Genomic DNA, 21540 nt, shown 5'->3' with positions numbered 1-21540 from the left:
ATTTGCAGATATTTCCCCCCGTTCTGTGCATTTTCTTTTCACTTTCTTGACAATATCATTTGCAGCACAAAGGTTTTTAATTTTGATGAAGTCCAGTTTATCAATTTGAGAAAACTTTTTCTTGGATGGTCCTTTTTAATAACATTTTTGGGCAATTTCATAAACCATTCTCAGCAACCTTGTCAATGCAAAGCATGTACTGACTAAAGCAAAAATGCAATAATTGATCATTTAAGGTTATAACAGGTTTACATTCTTACCTCTCCACCACTACTAATAATAGCAGCTCCCTTTCCCCCATATGAACATCCTAACTGGTGAGGAAAACTCGCGTTTATTACTACTGATGTGACGTGGAAAAGCATATGCTTGTCATGAAAGAATACCACATGCATGGGTGGAGAATATTTATGTTCTTTCGTGTGTGTGCATGGAAAATGCATTATCTGTCTCCTAAACAAAAGGAGTCATTTTCCACCCTCACAATGTGGGGCTCAACGTTTCTCCTCCTCAGACCAGGAGCTCAGGTGCCTTTCCCGCGTGCATCTCTTCAGTGCTAGGACCCTTTGCTCCATAATGCGTGTGCCCTTGGTTTGTATGGAAATTGTGATGTCAGTGTGAGCAGGTCTCAGCGTTCAGTTATAAAGAGCTACATAAGGAATAGCCTCCTTTCTGAAACCAACTCGCTGTCGGTTAGCCAAATGCCTTATCTCATTTGCTCTGAATCACTCACAGTGAACTGATTCTGCCATCCAGCCCCTCAGAGTTCATGGTCTGTTCCTTTTTCTGGGTTTGGATGCAGCCCCTCCATCTCAGGTCACGATTCTCCACTTTCTAAACCCTGGAAGCCTGATGTGGTGGTTCGCCTAAATTCCATTTAAGAGTCTTACAATCCTCCCACCCCAGGCCTTGTTTTCTCTGCCCGGGGAACTTGCGGCCCTCAAGCCTCTCCTGGTGGACTTCCCATGAGTTTCTTAGGCCCTTCAGCCTGGTCAAGTCACATCTCACCTGCCTCCTGGCTGTCTCCGTGCTGCTCCAGCTCACTGTGTATCCCTGTCCCCACACTCATTCCTGTCTGTCAGTTAATGCAAACGTATCATGAGGTGAACTTACCTAACATGCAGCTCTACCTCTGTTTTCCATTGGGGTGTGTCCATCAAGAGCTAGTCTGGGGGCACCTGACTGGCACAGAGGAGTGTGCGACTCTTGATCTCGAGGTCGTGAGTTCGAGCCCCACATTGCGTGTAGAGATTACTTAAATAAATAAATAAACTTGAGAAAAAAAAAAGAGCTAGTCTGGTATGAGAATAGGAATAAGAACCAGGGAAATAACTTGTTTTCTTATAGATCCAGATTAGGAAGTATTTAGGCCAAGAAGAGTTAGACCTCCTTTCCATAATTTCTGAGAAGAAGAGTTTATTTGATAATCTAATATTAGATTCTTTGAGCTTATAGTATAAAACATACACTCAAGAAAGGAGGAAAAGGATGTTTTCATGTGTCACCTGTCCCTATTCCATCCCCACCAAGAAAATAAATAAATGCATTAAAAAAATAACACAAAACAGAAAATAAGCCCATCTTTACCTCCAACCACCATGCATTAAGGGGAAAAACCAAAACTCTAAAAGAACGGCAAACCCCATTCAGTTCAGGTATCACTGGTCCTACCAGGAAGTAAAAAGCCTTCAGAGTCCTGGGGGTCTCCCTCCTGTGACTTGTCAGAAAGTATAAAGCCCCAAAGGGGTTGTTAGCCTTTTGCTGAGCATTCACCTCCCCTGCCACCACCACCGATTTCCCTGATGTAAACTCTATTTGTTATGTATCATGGAGCAGAAATACAATATTGATCCTGTTCGCTGAAGTGGTAAACCTTCCCATAAATCCAGGTCACCTGAACGGATATGCTGGTCGGCAGTGCCTCTTGAGGTTGTGGTTGTGATCTGTGGGGCGGGGGACAACGCATCTCGTTTTCCCACGTGTGAGTTTCACATAAAGACCAGGGAAAGCACAGGGAAGCACTTCGGCTAACTTAGTGCACGAAGGGAGGCTCATTCCTGAGGCTTCTGACAGTGCTGCTGCACCCCTGTACTGACTGGCCATCCCCTTTCAATCTCCTTGTAGCCACCGAGGAGGGTCCTGAGCCTGGAGGAAGTTCTGCCGCGCAGGAGGGGACTGCCGAGGCTCCCCACCCGCACACTGCAGCTACTTTCCCGGGGACTGCAGAGCGCACGTCACGGTCTCTCACCAACACGAGCACAAGTTCTGCAGAAGTGGGGCACTCTGTGGTGCCCAGAGAAACCGAGAGTGCCACCCAGCACGGGAACGTGACGGTGACTGCTGACGCCCACCTGGTCTCCGGTTCCCTGGCGGCCTCACCAGCCCTGGGAGGTGAGGAGCAGGGTCTCTTCCCACGTTCCTTCAGCTCACCTGTCAGCGTACTCACAGTCCTAGAAGGATTACGTTTGCTGTCAACCCAGAAAGTACCTTACAAGCTCTGTCTGAAGAGAACTTTCTAGGTTCTCTCACCCCCCCCACCCCATCCCCACACGCACTTGGCTAAGGCACTTACGGTGTTGTCCACCAGGATACTTGGAATAAAGGAGACCAACCAGTTGTGGCCAAGGCCAGTCTCCTGGGAAAGAAATATCTCATTATCATTACACAGAATGGAAAATGGGGAGGGTTTTCCTTTTTCCATTTAGACAGAACAATTGTTCTGTCGGGGTCTTAAGAGCTTTTCAGATACCAGTTTGCTTTTATCAAAAAAGGCATGTGGAAGGAATTTGGACCTATTCCCTATTCTTCAGCCCCTGGCCCCACTTCTCTTTTATTACCATTTGCATTGCTGCCACCCACACTCCTCCCAGGAGGGTAAATATACTCTGCGCAGACCCTGCCCGTTCCTGCCTTCCCACACTGCTCATCCAGAGGGCTCGCCATTGAAAACCACCTCTCCAAAGAAAGCGTTTAGTATGTGTTTGGGATATTTCTTGTATGTCTAGTTGACCTAACTTTGGTGTTTCCATTTACAGTCACTGGAATTAGCTACAGTCAAGTGAGTGGCACGGACTTTGAACAGAAGGCTTCCAGCGACTACGCAGACCACACCTATGTCTCCTCTACTTTTACCAAAGGAGAACGGGCATTGCTGTCCATTGTAGACAACAGTTCAACCCCGGACATAAGGGAGAGTTCGACCTCTTCTGCTAAGATCTCAAACTCTTCACATTCAGACTATTCTTCCTCTTCTCAGGCTCAGACTGAAAGAAGTAATGTGTCATCCTATGAAGGGGAGTACGCCCAGCCTTCCACCGAGTCCCTGGCTCTGCGCACAGCCAACCTTCCGTCCTACACATCCACCATTAACATGCCAAACACGTTGGTTCTTCTGGACGCTGATGCTGGATCGACTGGCAACTCTTCTTCCTCTTCTTCTCCTCCTCCTCCTTCTCCTTCTTCTTCTTTTTCTTCTTCTTCTTCTTCTTCTTCTTCTTCTTCTTCTTCTTCTTCGGGACCCCCTTTGCCCCTGCCCTCAGTATCCCAGTCCCACCAGTCATTCTCCTCAATCTTACCATCAACCGGGGCCTCTACTCTTCCACTGCAGTCCACTCCCCATGCACCCACACCTGTGTCTTCCTCACCAGCGTCCCTGACAGCATCTACCCCTGCCTCGCTGTCCACCTCCCAAACAACGCTGGCACCTTCACCTTCTACCCTGGTCCTGCCTGTGACTCCAGTTCAGACAGCGACAATGGCATTGTCTATGGCAATGCTCCCCAGTAGTCAAACAGCAAATCCTAAGAACCAGAGTAACCCATACCATGAGAAAGTCATTACAGAGTCAAAGCCACCGAGCCTGGAGTCTCTGCCCACAGAGGCCACCAAAGCTGTAACAATGAGGTCTACCTCAGGGATCCCTATGCCCTCGGCCTTAACAGAGTCCTCCACTGAGCAAACCCTTCCAGCCGTAAGCACCAGCATAGCCCGAATGTCTCCAGCTTTGACAACCACCATTCTTGAGACCTCTCATCCCCCCAGCTCTGCGTCAACCACAGCAGCCCTGATGGCTGACCCCACAACAGTACAGACTACAGCTGGAAAGCAGCTCTTGCCAACCAGCCCTGAAATTCCAGTACCACGAATCTCAACAGAAAGTGCTGTCACCACGGAAAGGAGCCAAGCCCACGTAGATGCTACCACCCAGTTGGTGCCCCTGACCAGTGTACCCACGTCGGCGAAAGGACCGACCACGGGGCTCGGTGTGACGGAAGAGAACAGCCCGGCTTCACACTTCCTCGGAACATCTCCTTCTCCCCAGACCGTAGGCGTTTCCACAGACCAAGTACTGACTCCTAGATCTACTACCTTCGCTGCTCGGGGCAGCACACCGTCACCGACAGCACTGTCATCGGCAGCTCCAGGTAGAAGGCGGAGCCGCACAGGCTCAGGATGCCTGTGAATGTGTGGCAGATTTGCAATAGTTCCGTGTCTGTGTTGTCCTCTTATAACACAATGTCATGGATGACCTAATTTTCTCACCTCTGAGTTACCTAACTCTCCCTAAAGGAAGAGGTGAGGATGCCATTGGCCGTGTATGGCATCAGTAGGTAGCACCGTTGTGGCTTATAATTCCCAGAAATGCAAGAGCCTTTCAGGCATGCCTTTAAGTCTTGTGAGGCCAGAGAGGGTCAGTGCTGTGGGATGGGACAGTGGAAGAACTGCATCGAGAAGCTTTAGGTGGCCTTTCTGACACAGGGAATGAGTAGGCTCTGTCCGCCGGTCAGAGCCCTGAGCCTCTCAGTCAGCCAGCCTCTCAGTCACTGGGAAGGCTTCTCTTGATTCAAGGGAAGCTGGGCTCCTTGGTCTTCCTAAGAACGTGTTGCTAGTGGACAAATGCGGGCAAAGGGATGATGAACTAACCTTTTCTGATAGTGACAGGGTGACCTGAGCTTCTTGACATTACTCTTGAGGTTATCTTTATATTCATGTTGAAGTGGCTGGTATGAGGGAAATCAAACCATTCACATGATTCTTCATAGTTTAAGGAAAGGCAGAAGAAATTAGAATGGTATATCTTTCGATGTCGTGTTCAAATTTGTACATTCGGCTTGTCCAGATCCAGAAAAGGAAAACTGCGAAGGGCTTATATAAGCCTGACATCTTTTTTTATTTTCGTTTTTTTAAATTAATTTTTTAAATCCTTATTTATCTTTGACAGAGAGAGAGCGCGCACACACACAAGTGGGGGAGGGGCAGAGAGAGAGGGAGACACAGAATCTGAAGTAGGCTCCAGGCTCTGAGTTGTCAGCACAGAGCCTGATGCAGGGCTCAAACTCATGAACTGTGAAATCATGACCTGAGCCGAAGTCGGATGCTTAACTGACTGAGCCACCCAGGCACCCCTGGAGCTTGACGTCTTAAGGAAAGAAGAAAGAAGAGAAGTACTTTGTAGTGACTAGAGCAAGGGAGCTCAGTTAGTGTCTGAGTTCCAGCCAATCAGCCACGGTCAGCCTGGGGGCTGGAGGGCCATGACCACCCCTGCCACCAGCCCCCCCATGTCAGGCGAATCAGTGTCTCTTTTGTGCCAGTGATTTGAACACCTCTGGGAAATGAAAGGTGGATCCTTCTCCAGGGAAGCTGGGAGCCCTGCTTCAGGACTCACAGGGCTTCATTTCCAGCCAAATCTATTCCAATACCAGATGGAACCTAATTCACAAATCTCCCTTAAAGCCGATTGTAGTCATTACAATGATAACTCTAGGCAAGAATAAGTAACATTGTTACTTCCTGTTAATATATTTTTTATGACAGTATCCATGGTACGGTGTTTGGTTATGCATGTCCTGTGCCTCTTTGGGTAGTTTTAGGTATATTTAAAGTAGCCTTGCAAAATAGGAACACCATTGTTAGGTTTAGCTCATTTGTTCTCAGGATTATTTTTTTGGCATTACAACTCTTGACTCCTGCCATCCTTTTCTCATTCTTCCAGCAATTTTTCTGCTTGGAAATGATGCAGTTATGTTGTGGGTTTCAGCTTCTCTGAGCATGTGTCAGAAGGCTTTATTACGCAGTTATTACATAACTAGAGCATGACAATGCTAGTTATAGATACCAAAACAGAGAGTTGTGGTCTCCGCCCCGGGAGTCTAAGATGATGCTGAAGCCTGGGCACTATTAGGGCCTAGATGAATTAGATAGGGTTCATAGTGACATTATGTAAAGAGAGGGCACTGCAGTGCACAACTTCGATTGTTTTTCCAAATGATTGCACCATATGTGGAGGCCCAGTTATATTTTAAGATTTTTTTGGAACGGGGGAATCCTGGAGCAGGGAGGATGGTTAATCAGGGACCACTTCTCCCCCGATGTGTGTTTTAAATTGGCAGAGATTCAAGTAGAATTTTCTGAGTGTCAAAGGCGATATAATCATCAGCCTTGAACTGAGTGACCTGTAAGCAGCATTAGGATTGGAACCAATTCTTGCATTCAAGGATCCAATTGTCTAACACACGTGCACGTACACAAACTACTGCCAGGATCCGGTCCCTCAGCGTCTCTTCTGTACCTCCCGGGAACCCGTTCTATTTTAGTAGTGCGACCTCTCAGGGCAAGTAAACAGAAATAAGCAAAAATCAAATATTAGCCAGGAGAATTAAATATTTACCTAGAGCTGCTTTTACATTTCCTATGTGATTAACTGCTTTATTCCTGGAATGTGTTTTTAGTTAACAGCTGTGCCACTAACCCTTGTCTTCATGATGGGAAATGCTCTGTGGACTCCAGCAGCCGTGGGTATCGATGCATGTGCTCACCTTCCTGGCAAGGGGATGACTGCAGTATGGGTAAGAGGAAAAGTGTCTCCAGTGGTCTGTACTACAGTATGTCCTTGAGATAGGCAATAATGCTGTTTTCCTTCAAAATGTAGGAAAGCAAGATTTTTCATAAGTAAAAACCCTGCTTATTTGAGAGTTGGCATACTTAAGTGTTGTCTGCGGAATAACATCAGACGATAATGTTGATGCGTCTCCATGATCCGGCTCCATTCGGTGGGCTGCCTATGCCCCTACTGCACTGGGCCATCTATAGCTCCCTAAAGACCCCTATGCTTTCCTGCCTGTGGCCTTCGCTGCTGGTGCCTCAGGCTGCAACCCCACCCCCATCTGCTTGTTAAAGTCCTTCCAGTCCCAGTTCAGATGTTATCTGAAATAGTCCTTAATCTCCCTTCCATCAGGATCTCCTACTCTCTCTGTACTTTCAAAGCCTGATTTGTTTCTAGTTGGTCATATACACGATGGCCTCCATCCCCTGTAGATAGACAGCCCCTTGAGGACAAGGGCAACATCCCACTCATCTCTGGGGCCCCACTGCACCCAGTGCCATTTGGCCCTTCGGAAGTGCTCACTGCACTGGGTAATGATTCTGCTGTCTGCCGCAGGTTCAGTGTGGCCCCGTTTTCTCTCCTCTGTAGATGTGAATGAATGCCTCTTGAACCCCTGCCCACCCCTGGCCATGTGCAACAATACTCAGGGATCCTATACCTGCAAATGCCCGGTTGGGTACCAGTTGGAAAAAGGAATATGCAACCTGGGTAAGAGAATTAATCTATCTTGGAATTTTTTTCTGTACCACAAAATATTTTTAAAAATAACATTTATTGTTTTCCTCCCTAAACAGTCAGGATCTTTCCAAGGTATAAACTTAAAGAATATAGAAAGAAGTAAAGATGCTACCTATTTTTCAACCACTCAGAGATACAGCACCTTATTTGCAATCTTTTTTTACTCTGCATTATATTTTTATACAATTGCAACCATGTAGTATTTGTACAAACTTTATATCTTAAACATTTTTCCATGTTATTAAAAATATTTTACAAACTTCCTAATGAGTACATGGATAGGCCATTATTTGTGCATAACACTATTTGCTTAACCGTTCACCCTACAGTTAGGAAAAATATATATCAAAAGGATATTCTAACTACATAATAAAAAATATATTTTTAAGGAGAAAAAAGAGAGAATAAAACCCTGATTATCCTACCACATTCACACATCCTTTTCATTTTTTTTATTATTATTATTTTTTTTAATGTTTATTTTTATTTTTGAGACAGAGACAGAGCATGAACGGGGGAGGGTCAGAGAGAGGGAGACACAGAATCTGAAACAGGCTCCAGGCTCTGAGCTGTCAGCACAGAGCCTGACGCGGGGCTCGAACTCACGGACCGTGAGATCATGACCTGAGCCGAAGTCGGCCGCTTAACCAACTGAGCCACCCAGGCGCCCCTCCTTTTCATTTTTAAAAATGATCTTCATGGTCCTGTTCATAGGCAGATACATTTTTCCAAAGCTGCCATAATTGTACCATACAGATTGTCCTACTTCATTCCCTAATTTGATAGTTCTGAAGCTGGTTGATTTTAAATATAATCTCCAGCTTACATGTTAAAAAGCAAACAACCCACGTGAAAACTAAGGTCCTGACCAGGTGCTAAGTGGCCAAGTATCTACGCTTGTTTGATGAGAGGCCACATTTCAGCCCACAGCTCCCATCACATAATAATGTGTTCATCATAAAAGCTTTCTTCCACACAGGGTATAACCTTGCGTTAGAGTGTTCAGTTCAACATGGAACTTGTTGAAGAAATTAGAAGTGAAGGGCATAGAGTTATCTAGTCTGGATAAGGAAACTGGTAGGTAAAGTGACTCACCTTTGATTGACCGGTGTGATACTTAACACACAAAAAGTGCTCAGTAAATATTTTTTTGAGAGAATGAATGTCTGTGACCTCTGAAAAGTGATATTTGCGTGAATTAACAGGCTGAGGGGAATCATCAGATTTTTTAAAAAGATTGTGTCAAATGACAAAACTAGAAGGGCTAGGTAATGAGTTTGATGTCCTTTATTTAAAGGGGAACAGTCGTGGACTGGGGGAGTACGGAGCCTCACAAACAGTGGAGCTCTCTCCCTGAGGGGTTTTGGGCAAGCAGGAGTTTTATAGAGTGTTAGAAGCGGCATCACTTCTGAAACACGGCATGATCGGCTAGGCTTGCATATCTGCCCTTATTTAGAAAGGTCAAGGACAAGGGAGTAAGTATATAGCCAATAGTTGACTTGGCGTTGGGGAATTGACCGACTGAATATGCTGCATTTTTAGTCACGGGGGGGGGGCATTTACAGAACTCGAAAGTTCGGTTGGCTGACGTGGCACCTTGGGCAGGAGCAGCTCCATCCTGGGCCTAGAAATGTATTTCAAACAGTTGATACCCTACTAAAATAATGGTAGGATTTTGGAAATTGTTCAAAATACAAGGATCAAGTCAAAGCATTATTTAAAGGAAAAAAAAATCTAGGCATATAGACATCACTCAAAATCAAGAGTTCCTCTTACTCTAATAGTTTATTTGTTTTGGGGGTAACCGATTCCATTTAGCTACCCCCTGGAAGAAATAGGCCAGGAGTCTTTGGTTTAAGGAGGGTGAAGATGGAATGATTTTATTGTGAAGCAGTGTGGAAAATGCTCTTGCCAGGAGCTCAGCTGCCTGGCTTCCAGCTCTGGAGCTACCACCTACGGCCCATGACCCCTGAGCCTCCATTTTCTCATCTGTAAAATCAGATTACCACCTGCTCTGCTTCCCACTCAAGGTTATTGTGAAGAGCAAATAAAATGAAGTATCTGAGCAAGCTTTGAAAATGAGGGAGTTCTCCAGATGGGAGGTATCATTTAACATTAGCCCCCAACCTCTTGGACCAGAATTGACAGCAATGAAAACACTAAGTACTCTGAATACAAAGTAATACTTATGGATCTTTTAAAAATTCATTTCTATAAAAAGAGAGAGGAAAACCAAAACACAGACCCTTAACTACAGAGAACAAACTGACGGTTACCAGAGGGAGGCGGGCAGGGGATGGGTAAAATAGGCGATGGGGGTTAAGGAGGGCACTTGTCAGGATGAGCACATGGTGATGCATGGATGTGTACAGTGGACATGTGGAATGAATGTATCACTATGTTAACTATGCTGGAATTGAAATTAAAAACTTAGTAAATAAAAATAAATAAATAACGAAAAAATAATTTATGTAACCCGTATAAGTCAGCAGTTAGTTGCATGTGAAGTAAAAAATTGCCTTAAAGCCAGATGATGAAAGGCAGGCATGAAGACGTCAGTGTGCTGGGCAGAGTGCAGGGGCTGCAGGACGCTGCGTGATGCCGTCTTCAGAGCTGCTCTTAAAGCAGAGGCCACATTTACTGTCATGATTCGGAAGAGATCTGTGTACGTAACAGTTACAATATGTATATTTCCATCCAGAGAGTCTGGGTATCAGTCTGGATGGGTGAGGAAGGAAGATGAAGGAGTGGGGTGGGAGTTGTGGAAGCCTGTGTGCAGTGTCCCACAGGCACCTCAGATCAGGAGGAGAGCCGTTCTTTTGTGTTAACAATCATCTTTCCCTTTTCAAGTCATTTAGCTTCATTGTTCATAAACATCAGAGGAACATGCAAATTAGAGCATGCTGAAATGCTTTCATTTGGCCAAGAATGTTTTCAAAGAGCTCCCTGCTGCTCAGAAAGAGTCCTAAGCAGCTGGCTTCAGTGAACTGTAGAACAAGCAAAAAGATGTTAAATAAGGATTAAGGGCTTTAGACAGTAAGTATAAGATGTTAAATATGTTCCCTGGCTCATTTGTGGGCCTTTTTCTTAATTCAGCAGGCAAGCTTTCTGTGAAAGAGCAGCTTCATGGGTTCCTGGGTTTCGAGTCTTTTTTTTTCCCTCCCTGTCCAGAGGGAAAGATAAGAATTTAATATAAAGGAAGATAAGAGGCAGATAGAAAGCATGCTATGCTAATTTTTGGTCGCCTGCCCATTTGTAAGTCCCATTCTCCTCAGGCCCAGTCAGCACAAAGTGATGAGTACTATTTTATTTTATGAGTGAAATGGGCCTTGAAAACGGGGCTGCTTTCTTTCAAGTCTGAGCTCAAACAATATCTTGAATATGGGTCGTTTGCATTGCCTGGCTTGTGACCATGGGGCCTGGCAGTCCCCGCAGCTTGGGCCCACTACAGATGTTTGGCACCTTCCTCCACAGCCTCTCTGTCGTCCTGAATCCGTTGTCCGATTTCTGGAAGTCTCTTTCATCAGCGACAAAATGGGCATTTCCTCTATGCGAGAGGGATGGCGGCTGGTGGGGTAACTCTGATGAGAAGAGGAAACCAAAGCCTGCCCTTGAAGCTGAGGGCTTTGCAGTGTAGGCTAGAGAACAACAGCGTTTCTCTATCGAAAGCTTTCTCAGGCCTGATGAGCATGTTTTGTGCTTGACCCCACATCCCCTCCCCCTCCTCCTGGGATTATGTCATTTAGGCCAGCTGGTCTTTCCTCCTCGTCCCAGCTTCACTGAGCATCTACTATGTAGGAGGCGACTGGCAGGGTGGCAGGATGGCTCCTCACAGCAGCCCACACACACGTGCAAAAGGAGTTTTTGACCCAAAGGTTTACTGAGTCTGAGCCTTCTGCTCAGTGGAAGCCCACCTTCCTAGAGAGGAGCTAGAAGAGGGAGAGGTGTTCTCTATCCTCAAGGAGAAGGACAGGCACCACGGTTGTCCTGTGAGGTGGAGTTAAGAGTGATATGCTAGAGATTTACAAACACACGGCTATGTATCGGTCGGCCAGTTGCGTGGTCTCACGGGTTATGTTCTCATTTTCAGTTAGGACCTTCGTGACAGAGTTTAAATTAAAGAAAACGTTTCTCAATACCACCATGGAGAAACACTCAGACCTACGTGAAGTTGAAAATGAGATCACCAGAACAGTAAGTTTCCTGAAAAGCATCTTTCTTTGAGTCCTTTGTTTTCTAGAACAAATTTCATTCAGAATTGGGAACCTCGTGAGGACCAGCTATATTTCCTGGGCTATTGTTCATTTCCATTACATTTGGGAGGTAAACTTCATGGTAAAATTAAAAGCGTCTTGGAAATTGAAAGGAGGTGCTGAGATCCAGTGACGCCCAGGAGAAGCACTTCTTCGGTGTGCTCTCACATGCAGCCTTTATCAGTGCCTTGGCGTTTCTTTTCCCTGTGCAGATTCATAGTCACAGACGGTTAGATGGTATGCACCAATAAGAACTATTGGCAAAGAGGAAAGATCCAGAAAATCCTACTCTCCCATCTGCAGTTGACATGCTGTGTGACTTTCGCTCTGTGTTTCCAAACTTGGGGAGAATGATGCTCTTTTTCCTCAGGAGAATGCCAAAGACATAACAGTTAATCCTGATTTTCCAGGGTTGAGAACTCACTGCACAGATTATCTAGGGGCCTTTGGGGAGCCTCAGTGTTCAGTTGGTTAAGCATCAGACTTGCGGCTCAGGTCATGATCTCATGGTTCGTGAGTTCGAGCCCTGCGTTGGGCTCTGTGCTGATAGCTTGGAACCTGGAGTCTGCTTTGGATTCTGTGTCTCCCTCTCTCTCTGACCCTCCACTGCTCGCACTCCGTCTCTCTCTGAAAAATAAATAAACATTAAAAAATTTTTTAAAGATTATCGAGAGGCCTTTGATTCCTCTTCTTTCCCTCTTTGCCTACTTTTTGTCAGGTGGAAAAAGTAAGGAAAAATTAAAAAGAAGGAAAACGAGATAAAAATGAAGCTCAGGGGCACCTGGGTGGCTCAGCCAGTTAAGCATCCAGCTTTGGCTCAGGGCATGAGCCCACGGTTCATGAGTTCAAGCCCCACATCAGGCTCTGTGCTGTCAGCATAGAGCCTGCTTCGGATCCTCTATCCTCCAATCTCTGTGCCCTTTCCCCGCTTGCGCTCTTGCTCTTTCTTTCAAAAAAAAGAAGCTCAAATAGTAAATTTTACCTCTCAACTGCTACCTGAGTCTAAGATTTGGTGTTCAGAACATTGAAAATTGCCATTAATATAAGTTTTAGAGATTAATTGATTTCTGATTTCAGTTTTACTTGTTTTTTATAGGTAAGAGTATATTAGCCAAAACCTATAGGATTTTATAGGACTGTAGATTTTATTTGCATGACATTTAGATTCCAATTCTGTCTCTGTATCTATTGAGCATCTAGTCTATGACAGGCACTTTGCCAGATGCCTCACTCCTGTAAGAGGTATTGCCAACACATTTACAGCTAGAATTTGGGGAGACCCTGAAGGTTAATGACATTGCCTGAGTTCACACAGAGCAGATGCAAAGTTAAGGAACAGCCCACTAGACCATCCTCACTTCTGACACCATTTGCAAGTTTGGGGATCCCCAAGACCACCCTCAGATTTGATAGTCACTGTAAGGACTTCAGATGTCAGTGAAAGCTCTTAAACTCATGGTTATGGTTTATTACAGTGAAAAGGTCCCTGTTACAGTCAGCTATGGGAGAGACACATAGGGCAGAGTCAAGGAGGATTCCAAATTTGATGCATCCAGTTGTCCTATCCCCATGGAGCCATGCACTGTGTTAACTCCTCCTGGCAATGATGTATACAGTATTCATGGAGTATTGCTAAGCTCACTTGAATCTTGGTGTCTAGAGCAAATATATGGACATATTCAACCGCTCACATGGCTGACCTCAGTCTCCAGCCCCTCTCGAGGTTAGGCTGATACCATATAACCCCAAACCCCTGCATAAGTCACGTTATTAGATATTTGGAGTGGCCCAGGGCCTCCAGGTAGACAAAGGATATTCCAAAAGCTTATTGATTAGCTTCTGGGAGCCAAGGGCCAGACCTCTGTTTGAGCAAGATTAAATTCTTTACTATACAGCAGGATTTTATGTCTACCAGCCCTATACCTGGTGTTCTTGTCACTTCACCACAGCTGCCTCTTGGGTGTGCTATAGGTCAGTATTTCCTTCGAAGGGAGTACAGGGGCTTAGAATCCTGTGCAGAGGTGCTGTCCCTCCCAGTATACGGTGCTCAGTGACTTACTTAACTTGTTCATTTTCACCAGGTATGAGTGTATAATTTACTAGTGATGTGACATCCCCACTCCCATAGACTAGACTAGACTAGAGAAGCCACTTCAAGTGGCCTTTCCCAAGATACCATTCTGTTCTGAAATATGCCTTTTCTGTTTTTACCTGGGGGAAAACGTTTAAGTAATTATACTACTAATAAATCATTGCCTATTAGAATAGAAAGCAATGCCATACAAAGCCAAAGGTTTGATAACATCCTATGTTTTATTCCATCCTATGAACAATAAATGTGTCTGACACACAGGCTTTGAAGAGAGGCGTGTCTGCATAGGTCAAGGTATTACAACCTTCCGCAGCATAGAAGGAATCTCCAGCCTCCACTGTTGGGGGAGCAGAAAAACAGGCATGGAACTTGATGCCCTAGAGGGATTTTCTGCTCTCTCTGAGGGCACAAGGCAAACACAGGGAGAGTCACTCTTAATTTGCTCTCGACAAAGGGGCTCTTGACCCATGTAATGTAATTTCCCATGGAGAGCCTTTTTGAAGAGGACCTATCTTTGAGTTAGGTCAACTCACTGCAGATTATGAGGGGTTTGTGTCAGGCCTGCCAGACCGGGGGTAGCTGAAGTCTTTTCAGTGAGCCTCGTTCACTCTGCAAAGTCCAAATAAACAGTTGCCTCTGAGTTTTTTGAAACCCTGGGTCTTAGAAGAGATCTGTTCCTTTGAAGATGTTTTGCATCCAAGGGTGCTGTTCTGAACATCATTTCCTGCCAAGATTTTCCCCACTGATTTACTATCTGCCTCTTTCCCTTTGTACTCAGGGAACAACAGAACAAGAGCAGAGAGGCATTTAAGAAGGGAATAAAAAAAAAGGACACCACTCCTCTGTAAAGCTGCCTGCTGATAACTTGATAGCTAGAAAATGCCTATTTTATCCTGAAAATAGGAAATTGGTTCTAGGTCTAGGGCTTTTATCTATCTCACAGTTAACGACCAACCTGTTCTTCCTTTCAGTTAAATGTGTGTTTTTCAATGTTTCCTGGTTATACCCGATCCACAGTTCATGCTTCTAGGTAAGTAACAGAATTACTCTCACTTGTGAACCAGTTTTCATAAAGGGGAGGCTATTCTAACATAGGTGACAGCAACTAAACCGGGCTCTGTTTTGACCAAGCCACAGAGTGACCAGGGGGGGCCAAAGTCACTGGGCCTCCATGCTCTCCCATTCCCTTCCTGGAGAACGGAGATGGATTCATTTTCCAAAAGCCCTGGGCCCACATGTCATTTTAGCACAGTCAAAACCCTACACACTTTGTCTACAGGGAGTCCAGTGCAGTGGTCATGTCCCTGCAAACCACGTTCTCCTTGGCCTCCAATGTGACACTGTTTGACCTGGCTGACGGGATGCAGAAATGTGTCAACTCCTGTAGGTCCTCTGCTGAGGTCTGCCAGCTCTTGGGATCTCAGAGGCGGATCTTCAGAGGTAAGAGAATGACCCTCTGGGAGAACCCCACCTATACAGTTAGGCACAGACCTAGGATAGATATGTAAGGCACTCGGGGCTCAGATTCAAGAAGTTTGTCACAGAGCCAGTCTATCTTTGAAATGGGTGCTGGGGCTCCTGGGTGGCTCAGTTTGCTAAGGGTCTGACTTTGGTGCAGGTCATGATCTCACAGTTCATGGGTTTGAGCCCCACATCAGGCTTCCCGCTGACAGTGTGGAGCCTGCTTGGGGTTCTCACTCTGTCTTCCTCTGCCCCTTCCCTGCTTGCACTTTCTCTCTCTCTCTCAAAAATAAATAAAAACTTAAAAAAAGAAATGGGTGTTAAGTGAAAGGCCTTTGTGTGTCTGTATCTTTGTACATGTGTGCGTGCACACACGCATAGCTTTGAAGTCACCGGGTCCTTGGCATGTTGCCTCTTTTTTGTCTCCTCTTCTTCTCTGGTGTATAAGAGATGATGGGATACAGGAGCTGATGCGATGAAATCATTCCTCTTTACCTTAAAAAGTTCCAGCTCTCTCTGAGGGAAACAGAAATTCCTGCACAGAATATACATGCTTATCAATACCCCAAACCTTCATCGTGATAGTCCACTAAGTAAAAAAAAAAAAAAAGCATGTGCAGTATTACCCATCTTGTTCGTGTGTTTGCAAATCACCAATGCACAGAAACAAGACCGGAACGATGTAGGCCAGACTACTTGCTGGTTTCCCTTTTCTTGTTCTCGCTTTATCTGCTTTGTCAAAACTTCTGCAGTACATCTACTGTGAAGTAGATACAGAGAGGGATTATAGACAATGAGTTCAGAAGGCAGACTTGGATCTTGGAGAGGAAGTTTTGCCTCTGGGTTGGGAAAACTTTGCTAGAATTAAAATTGCTTCCTCACAAAGGAGGCTTATTCCTGCTGTTGTCTCGTAAGTGATCAGAGTGAGGTCTGGTTAGCTCCCTGTGCTAGACAGTTAGGACTAGCAAAGGATGCAGACTCTTTGAGCCTCTCCATCTGGTGTCCAGACGCTGGATGTAAGTTGTAGGGAGCAGGTTTGGGGCTGTATCTGCTGGAAGATCCAGGGCATTCCCAGGGGCTCAGGGCTTTCTGAGCACTGATCCACAGGGCTCTTCTCACAGGCCTGTGCATGGCAGAGCTGGGGAACTGGGAGCATAACCTTGTGAATGCTGTAGCTTTAGCTCCTTTCAAGGCTAGTTATTCATATGGGGGAAGAAAGGAGCTGAACTTTCTGGAATTGAAGTTGCTGTCATTTAGCCTCATTGGGGAATTAACTAAAAAGTGTACGCCCCATTATACTGTGCTCTAAACTTTGAGGCAAGAGCTCTTCTTTGTTTCTCTTGCCAGTGATTCAAGGGTCCCAATTTTTCATCTCTAGTTAGCAGGAAGGGGACCTTTTCATTCACTAAACACTTAAAGAGTGCGTCCTAGGGGCCCCCCGGGTAGCTCAGTCAGTTAAGTGTCCGACTTCAGCTTAGATCATGATCTCATGGTTCATGAGTTCGAGCCCTGCATCAGGCTCTGTGCTGACAGCTCAGAGCCTGGAGCCTGGAGCCTGCTTTGGATTCTGTGTCTCCCTCTCTCTCTCTGCCCCTCCCCCACTTGTGTGTGTGTGCTCTCTCTCTCCCTCTCTCCCCCCAAAATAAATAAAAACATTAAAAAAAAAAGTTCATCCTATATAGTCAGCATAGTACCAGGTTAGTTTTATGTCTCCAGTAAATGTGTTTCATGTCTTATAAATCAAGTGGCCACATACTTGGATTTGTAAGATCCTGCTCATGGCAGGCCTGCCCACTCTGACCCCATTTTTTTCTCTTATTTGGATGTGGCCTATGGGAAAGCCCCTAGCTTCCTAGCTTCCTTGCTGAGGTCCCATTCTTTGTTTTGTTTTTTTAGATTTTATTTATTTATTTTCTTAGAGCAGCGTTAGGGTCACAGCAAAACTGAGAGGATTTCTCACATGGCCTCTTGCCCCTACATGTGCTTCTGGTCCCCATTCTGTACCTGTCCTTCCAGAGCCCTCGAAAACAAAGACAGCCATGCCTCTTGGCTGAAAACAGGCTCACTTCTCTGGTTTTCCTCCCAGTTCTTCTCCTGGCTTTGCCAACATACCCAACTCTGTCTCTTTGCTCCCTTTCTCAGTGCTGGAGAGGTAGCCTTGACAGGCAGGAGCTGTCAGGTTCTGATATTTGGGTGTTTCCAACACATGGGTATGCTGGGCTACTCTGGACGCTGCCCTTGCAAAGGCAGGTTTTCACCCTGCAGTTTGCAAAATGTCCACTTCCTCAACTTCCAAAGAGCTGCAGCTCTAATGCCTCCAGAGGTTTAGAGTCTTTGGAAATCCCCCAAGGAGTGTCTCAGCCGTAGATTTACATAAGTTCTCATTGTCTGTCAGGCGGATGTTATGCCCAGGAAAGACCATGGGAATTGTGGATGTAGAAAAATCACATCGCCAGGCTTAAAATGAAAATGGGATTATATGTGGTTGCATTTGATGGATTTATGGCAGAATGTTCTTTAAGGATTTTTAGGATAGCAACTCCACTGTTGCAGAGGCAAGGCCTGGCTTCTTTGCTTCGTTGTAGGGAAGGGTTGCTTCAGCAGGGCGAGTAGTAGTTGTCAACAGGCTGGATTAATGGGCAGGATGGAAGGAAAATGTGACATTGACTTCCAGAAAATATCTAATCAGGCCAGGCAACTCAGTCTGGCTACTGGACAAGGCTAGTGCCAGCCTTTTACCCTGGAAGTATTCCTTTATATTGAAGCTTGAGGACTGGCAAAGCTTTCCAGAAGTTTAGACGACGAATTGTGGGCGTTTGGTACCTCTCTGATGCCAGCTTTATGGTTTGTCTGGTGAGATTTTCCATTTTTTATTTTTCTCTTTTAAATACCAACTTTCACAATAAACAAAGGAAATTCTATCGCACACACAAGCTGAGTTTTGATTTAGCACACCAGCTTCCAATGATAAAGACAGGAAATGCAGTGTTGAAAACTAAAGGCTGTGTCCTAAGCTCGCCTCCCTGTGACCAGGCTGTCCCCTAGGTCCCAAGCTCTCGGGACTCAGAAAAGGAGGCGGCTGTGGGGACCCTGTGTGGGTGTCAGCTCACATCACCACGGTCGGGGCAGTTTTGCCATGGTAAGAACCAGTACCTGGTTTCTGAATAGGTTGGTGTCTTCCTTAAGATGGGAAAGGGGAGACCAGGCCTCACTGCACAGTGTACACATCACCCTTCGGCAGCTCTCCCGGTCGTGAACTTGCTCTTACCTCCCTGCAGCAAGAGCAGATGTCAGTCCTGCCTTGCTCTATACCTGGCTGTGAAGAAGTTACTGTCCACTAACCAGTTAGTTGTGCGTTTTTGTTCTACTGTGTGCCCCCATTTACATGTGCCTTTTCGTCAGGCATGTCTTAGTGAACGTGCCCTCATTATGTGTCTCGTGTATACAGAGAGGGTCTACTGTGTGCAGCCTCAGAGAGGGCCACATGCCCAACAATGAGTGCTTTTTGATAACAAGGAGATACTTCTTTGTCATCCATGAAATGAGCATGGCCCACATGCCCAGAGCTGGACAAGCCAAGTAGATACACATGTAGAGAATAAGGCCCTAAAGGGAAGGAGGTAGCAAGCCAGAAAGACACATTCCTCTACCCAGCTCTGTCTCCCGTGGTGATGGCCTGGTGACTGGTGACCTGAAGCACCTTCAGCATGCATGTATTGAGCACTGTGTGTGACCATCCCTGTGCAAGGTGCTGAAGCCCCGGAGATGAGTAAGCCCCAAGAAATGGCCAGTGTAGTGGGGACACAGGAAACATAATGATACCACAGTGCCGGGGCAGCAGATTGTCTTCCACACCGACCCTTGGAATAGGTCTGTGGGCAGCAAGCTGTCCTGCCAGAGGAGTGCACAGCCTCCCGTTAGGTCATGTAGACACAGAGCAGACCCAGAGCTGTGCCTCCGCTGAGACAGGTCTGAGCCTCACGGCTTCCTAAGAAGGACACGATCATGTTTCCTGGCTCAGTGCTGGCTCTCCTCCGCAGTCTGTTAGGATGCAGGCACAGAAGACACCATGGCACCGAGGGCCGTATTTACGGTGGCTGCCGGGGTCGGAGACAGCACCCTGTTTCTTCTGTCTGGGTCCTCTGTCCCATGGCATGCGGTGTGACCTGGAGTACAGAGGCTTGGGGCTGACACAGGGAAGGAGTGGCCAAGGCAGCTAAAAGCGGGCCCCTGAAAGGAGACTTGTACCAGGCGCTTTTCAGAAACTGTTCTCAGAGCCTCTTTAAATGGAAAGTTGATGTATCTTGAGGTTTGCAGTGGAGGAGGTCTTGTTTTGTTTCACTGTTTTGTTTTTTCATCTTAGCGGGCAGCTTGTGCAAGCGGAAGACTCCGGAATGTGACAAGGAGACCTCCATCTGCACTGACCTGGACGGTGTCGCCCTGTGCCAGTGCAAGTCAGGCTATTTCCAATTCAACAAGATGGATCACTCCTGCCGAGGTACCAGCAAGTTCCCGAGGGTTCTGTGGCCCGTGCAGGGACAGGGAAGATGTTTTTCTCTGCTCTAGGTGTGACTGTTCTAAACTAGGGGTAACTAGTTCTTGTTATTTTGCTCACAGCAGGATTGAATGCGTTATCTCCTTAGAATAATAGCATTATCTCTGACCTGCGCAAACCGGTCTGGCCAATCAAATTCAAAGGAAAAGAAGAGAGAATGGAATGCCTATGGCAGTGCCTTTTTTTTTTTTTTTTTTTTTTTAGAGGAAGTTAGGAAAATTGTTGTTTTAATTCCCAAAGCTTTATTCTATTGTCTGCTAATCTTTGAAAATGGAAACACAGGCATGGAGTCGGGCCTGTCTCTTTTAGAGGCAGCTGTGGCCTAGTAGACAAAGTACTGCTGAGGCTCAAGAGAATCAGAGCCCGACTCTGCCTCATGGATCATGTATCATCTTGAGCAAGACATTTTGCTTTGCTGCGCCTTGGTTTCCTCTTCTGCAAAATGGGTATGCTGATGCTTCATTGGATATTCTGGGGATTGAAGAAAGCAATGTATATGGAGGTACTTTGAAAGCCATCAGCATTTGCCCTTGTTTTTTACCCAGGATGTGGCTGAATTAATGAGTTCCAGTTTTAAAGGTTTCATGAACGGTGTGAGGGCAGAAACCTAATCCTGCTAGCCTTGTAGGTGAGACTTAAATCCATTCAGTTTGAACTAAAATGCTCAGTAAATGCATGGCAAGAATACTACTTTAAAGTAAAATTAATTCAAGTCCAGAGCACTGTGTCCCTGACTTACAAACGACTGCTAGAATTTGTAATCACCAGGAAAACTAACAATATAAAGGCCATGGTGTGGTTTTAAGCATAGTACCACATTAGAATGTGTATGACACAGTTTTCCTGCTTGGCCAACACCCACTGGTGACAGATGTACTGGAATCTGAGTGAAAGTCACATACTGGGGAAAGGTGACCTTGTCATTTATTTCTATCAGGACTTCCCCAGTAGAGGGCTCGTTCCATCAGGAGAGGATAAAAATACATTCGGGGCAGTGCTGTCGTCCTGAGCTTCAGACCCTCTGACTTAGGTTTACACACATTGGCTTTGAAAGTGCACCCCCTCTGCTCCACACGCAAGCCCTGCGGTGGGCTTTGAAGGGGAGGCTGACCCCGTGTGCCGGTCAGCAGTCCTGAGGCACGACGGCCTTGCAGCGCTTTTCAGCACATGTCCGTCTGCCCCTGTGATACAAAGAGATGATGCTTCCTAGTTCCCTCTTACCTGGTTTCATGCCATGTGTTCCTGGCCCTTCTTGGAAACTGGGGCATTGAGTCCCGCGGCATGTGGGAAGGTGACCTCTGCTAAAATCCATGTGCTGGGGCGCTGTGTAGCTGGCAGGAGGGAAGGCAAAGTGGGCAGAAGTGGAGCGCGCGGGAGTGGTGGCACCGGCGTGTGGAGTCTCTGGAGTTTCCCACAGCCTCAAGGACAGCCAGCCCTGCCACCTCTGCTTCTCGCTGGCCCCAGCCACTTGCCTTTGTTTCCAAGTCAGCAATTTAATCGTGTCACTTACAGACTAGCATTAGCAATAGCAAGGCCGTCAGAGACTTTCCAAATGCAG

The 21540-nt window shown here is 46.1% G+C and overlaps 1 protein-coding gene across 1 annotated transcript in view; it reads left to right on the top strand.

The window, feature by feature from the left end:
- Window positions 1-21540, top strand: part of HEG1 (heart development protein with EGF like domains 1) — a 90029-nt gene that overhangs the window by 40831 nt on the left and 27658 nt on the right. Inside the window, exons 6-13 of the mRNA XM_042954357.1 lie at window positions 2125-2391; window positions 3036-4424; window positions 6729-6845; window positions 7472-7591; window positions 11712-11815; window positions 14938-14996; window positions 15246-15406; window positions 19791-19925. Of these exons, the coding sequence (XP_042810291.1) occupies window positions 2125-2391; window positions 3036-4424; window positions 6729-6845; window positions 7472-7591; window positions 11712-11815; window positions 14938-14996; window positions 15246-15406; window positions 19791-19925 (2352 nt within the window). The remainder of the gene's footprint in view (window positions 1-2124; window positions 2392-3035; window positions 4425-6728; window positions 6846-7471; window positions 7592-11711; window positions 11816-14937; window positions 14997-15245; window positions 15407-19790; window positions 19926-21540) is intronic.

The sequence above is a fragment of the Panthera leo genome, chromosome C2 (assembly GCF_018350215.1).
Source record: "Panthera leo isolate Ple1 chromosome C2, P.leo_Ple1_pat1.1, whole genome shotgun sequence".
NCBI classification, from domain to species: Eukaryota; Metazoa; Chordata; class Mammalia; order Carnivora; family Felidae; genus Panthera; species Panthera leo.
Note: the sequence above shows the minus strand (reverse complement) of the source record. Positions and strands in the feature narration are given on the sequence as shown.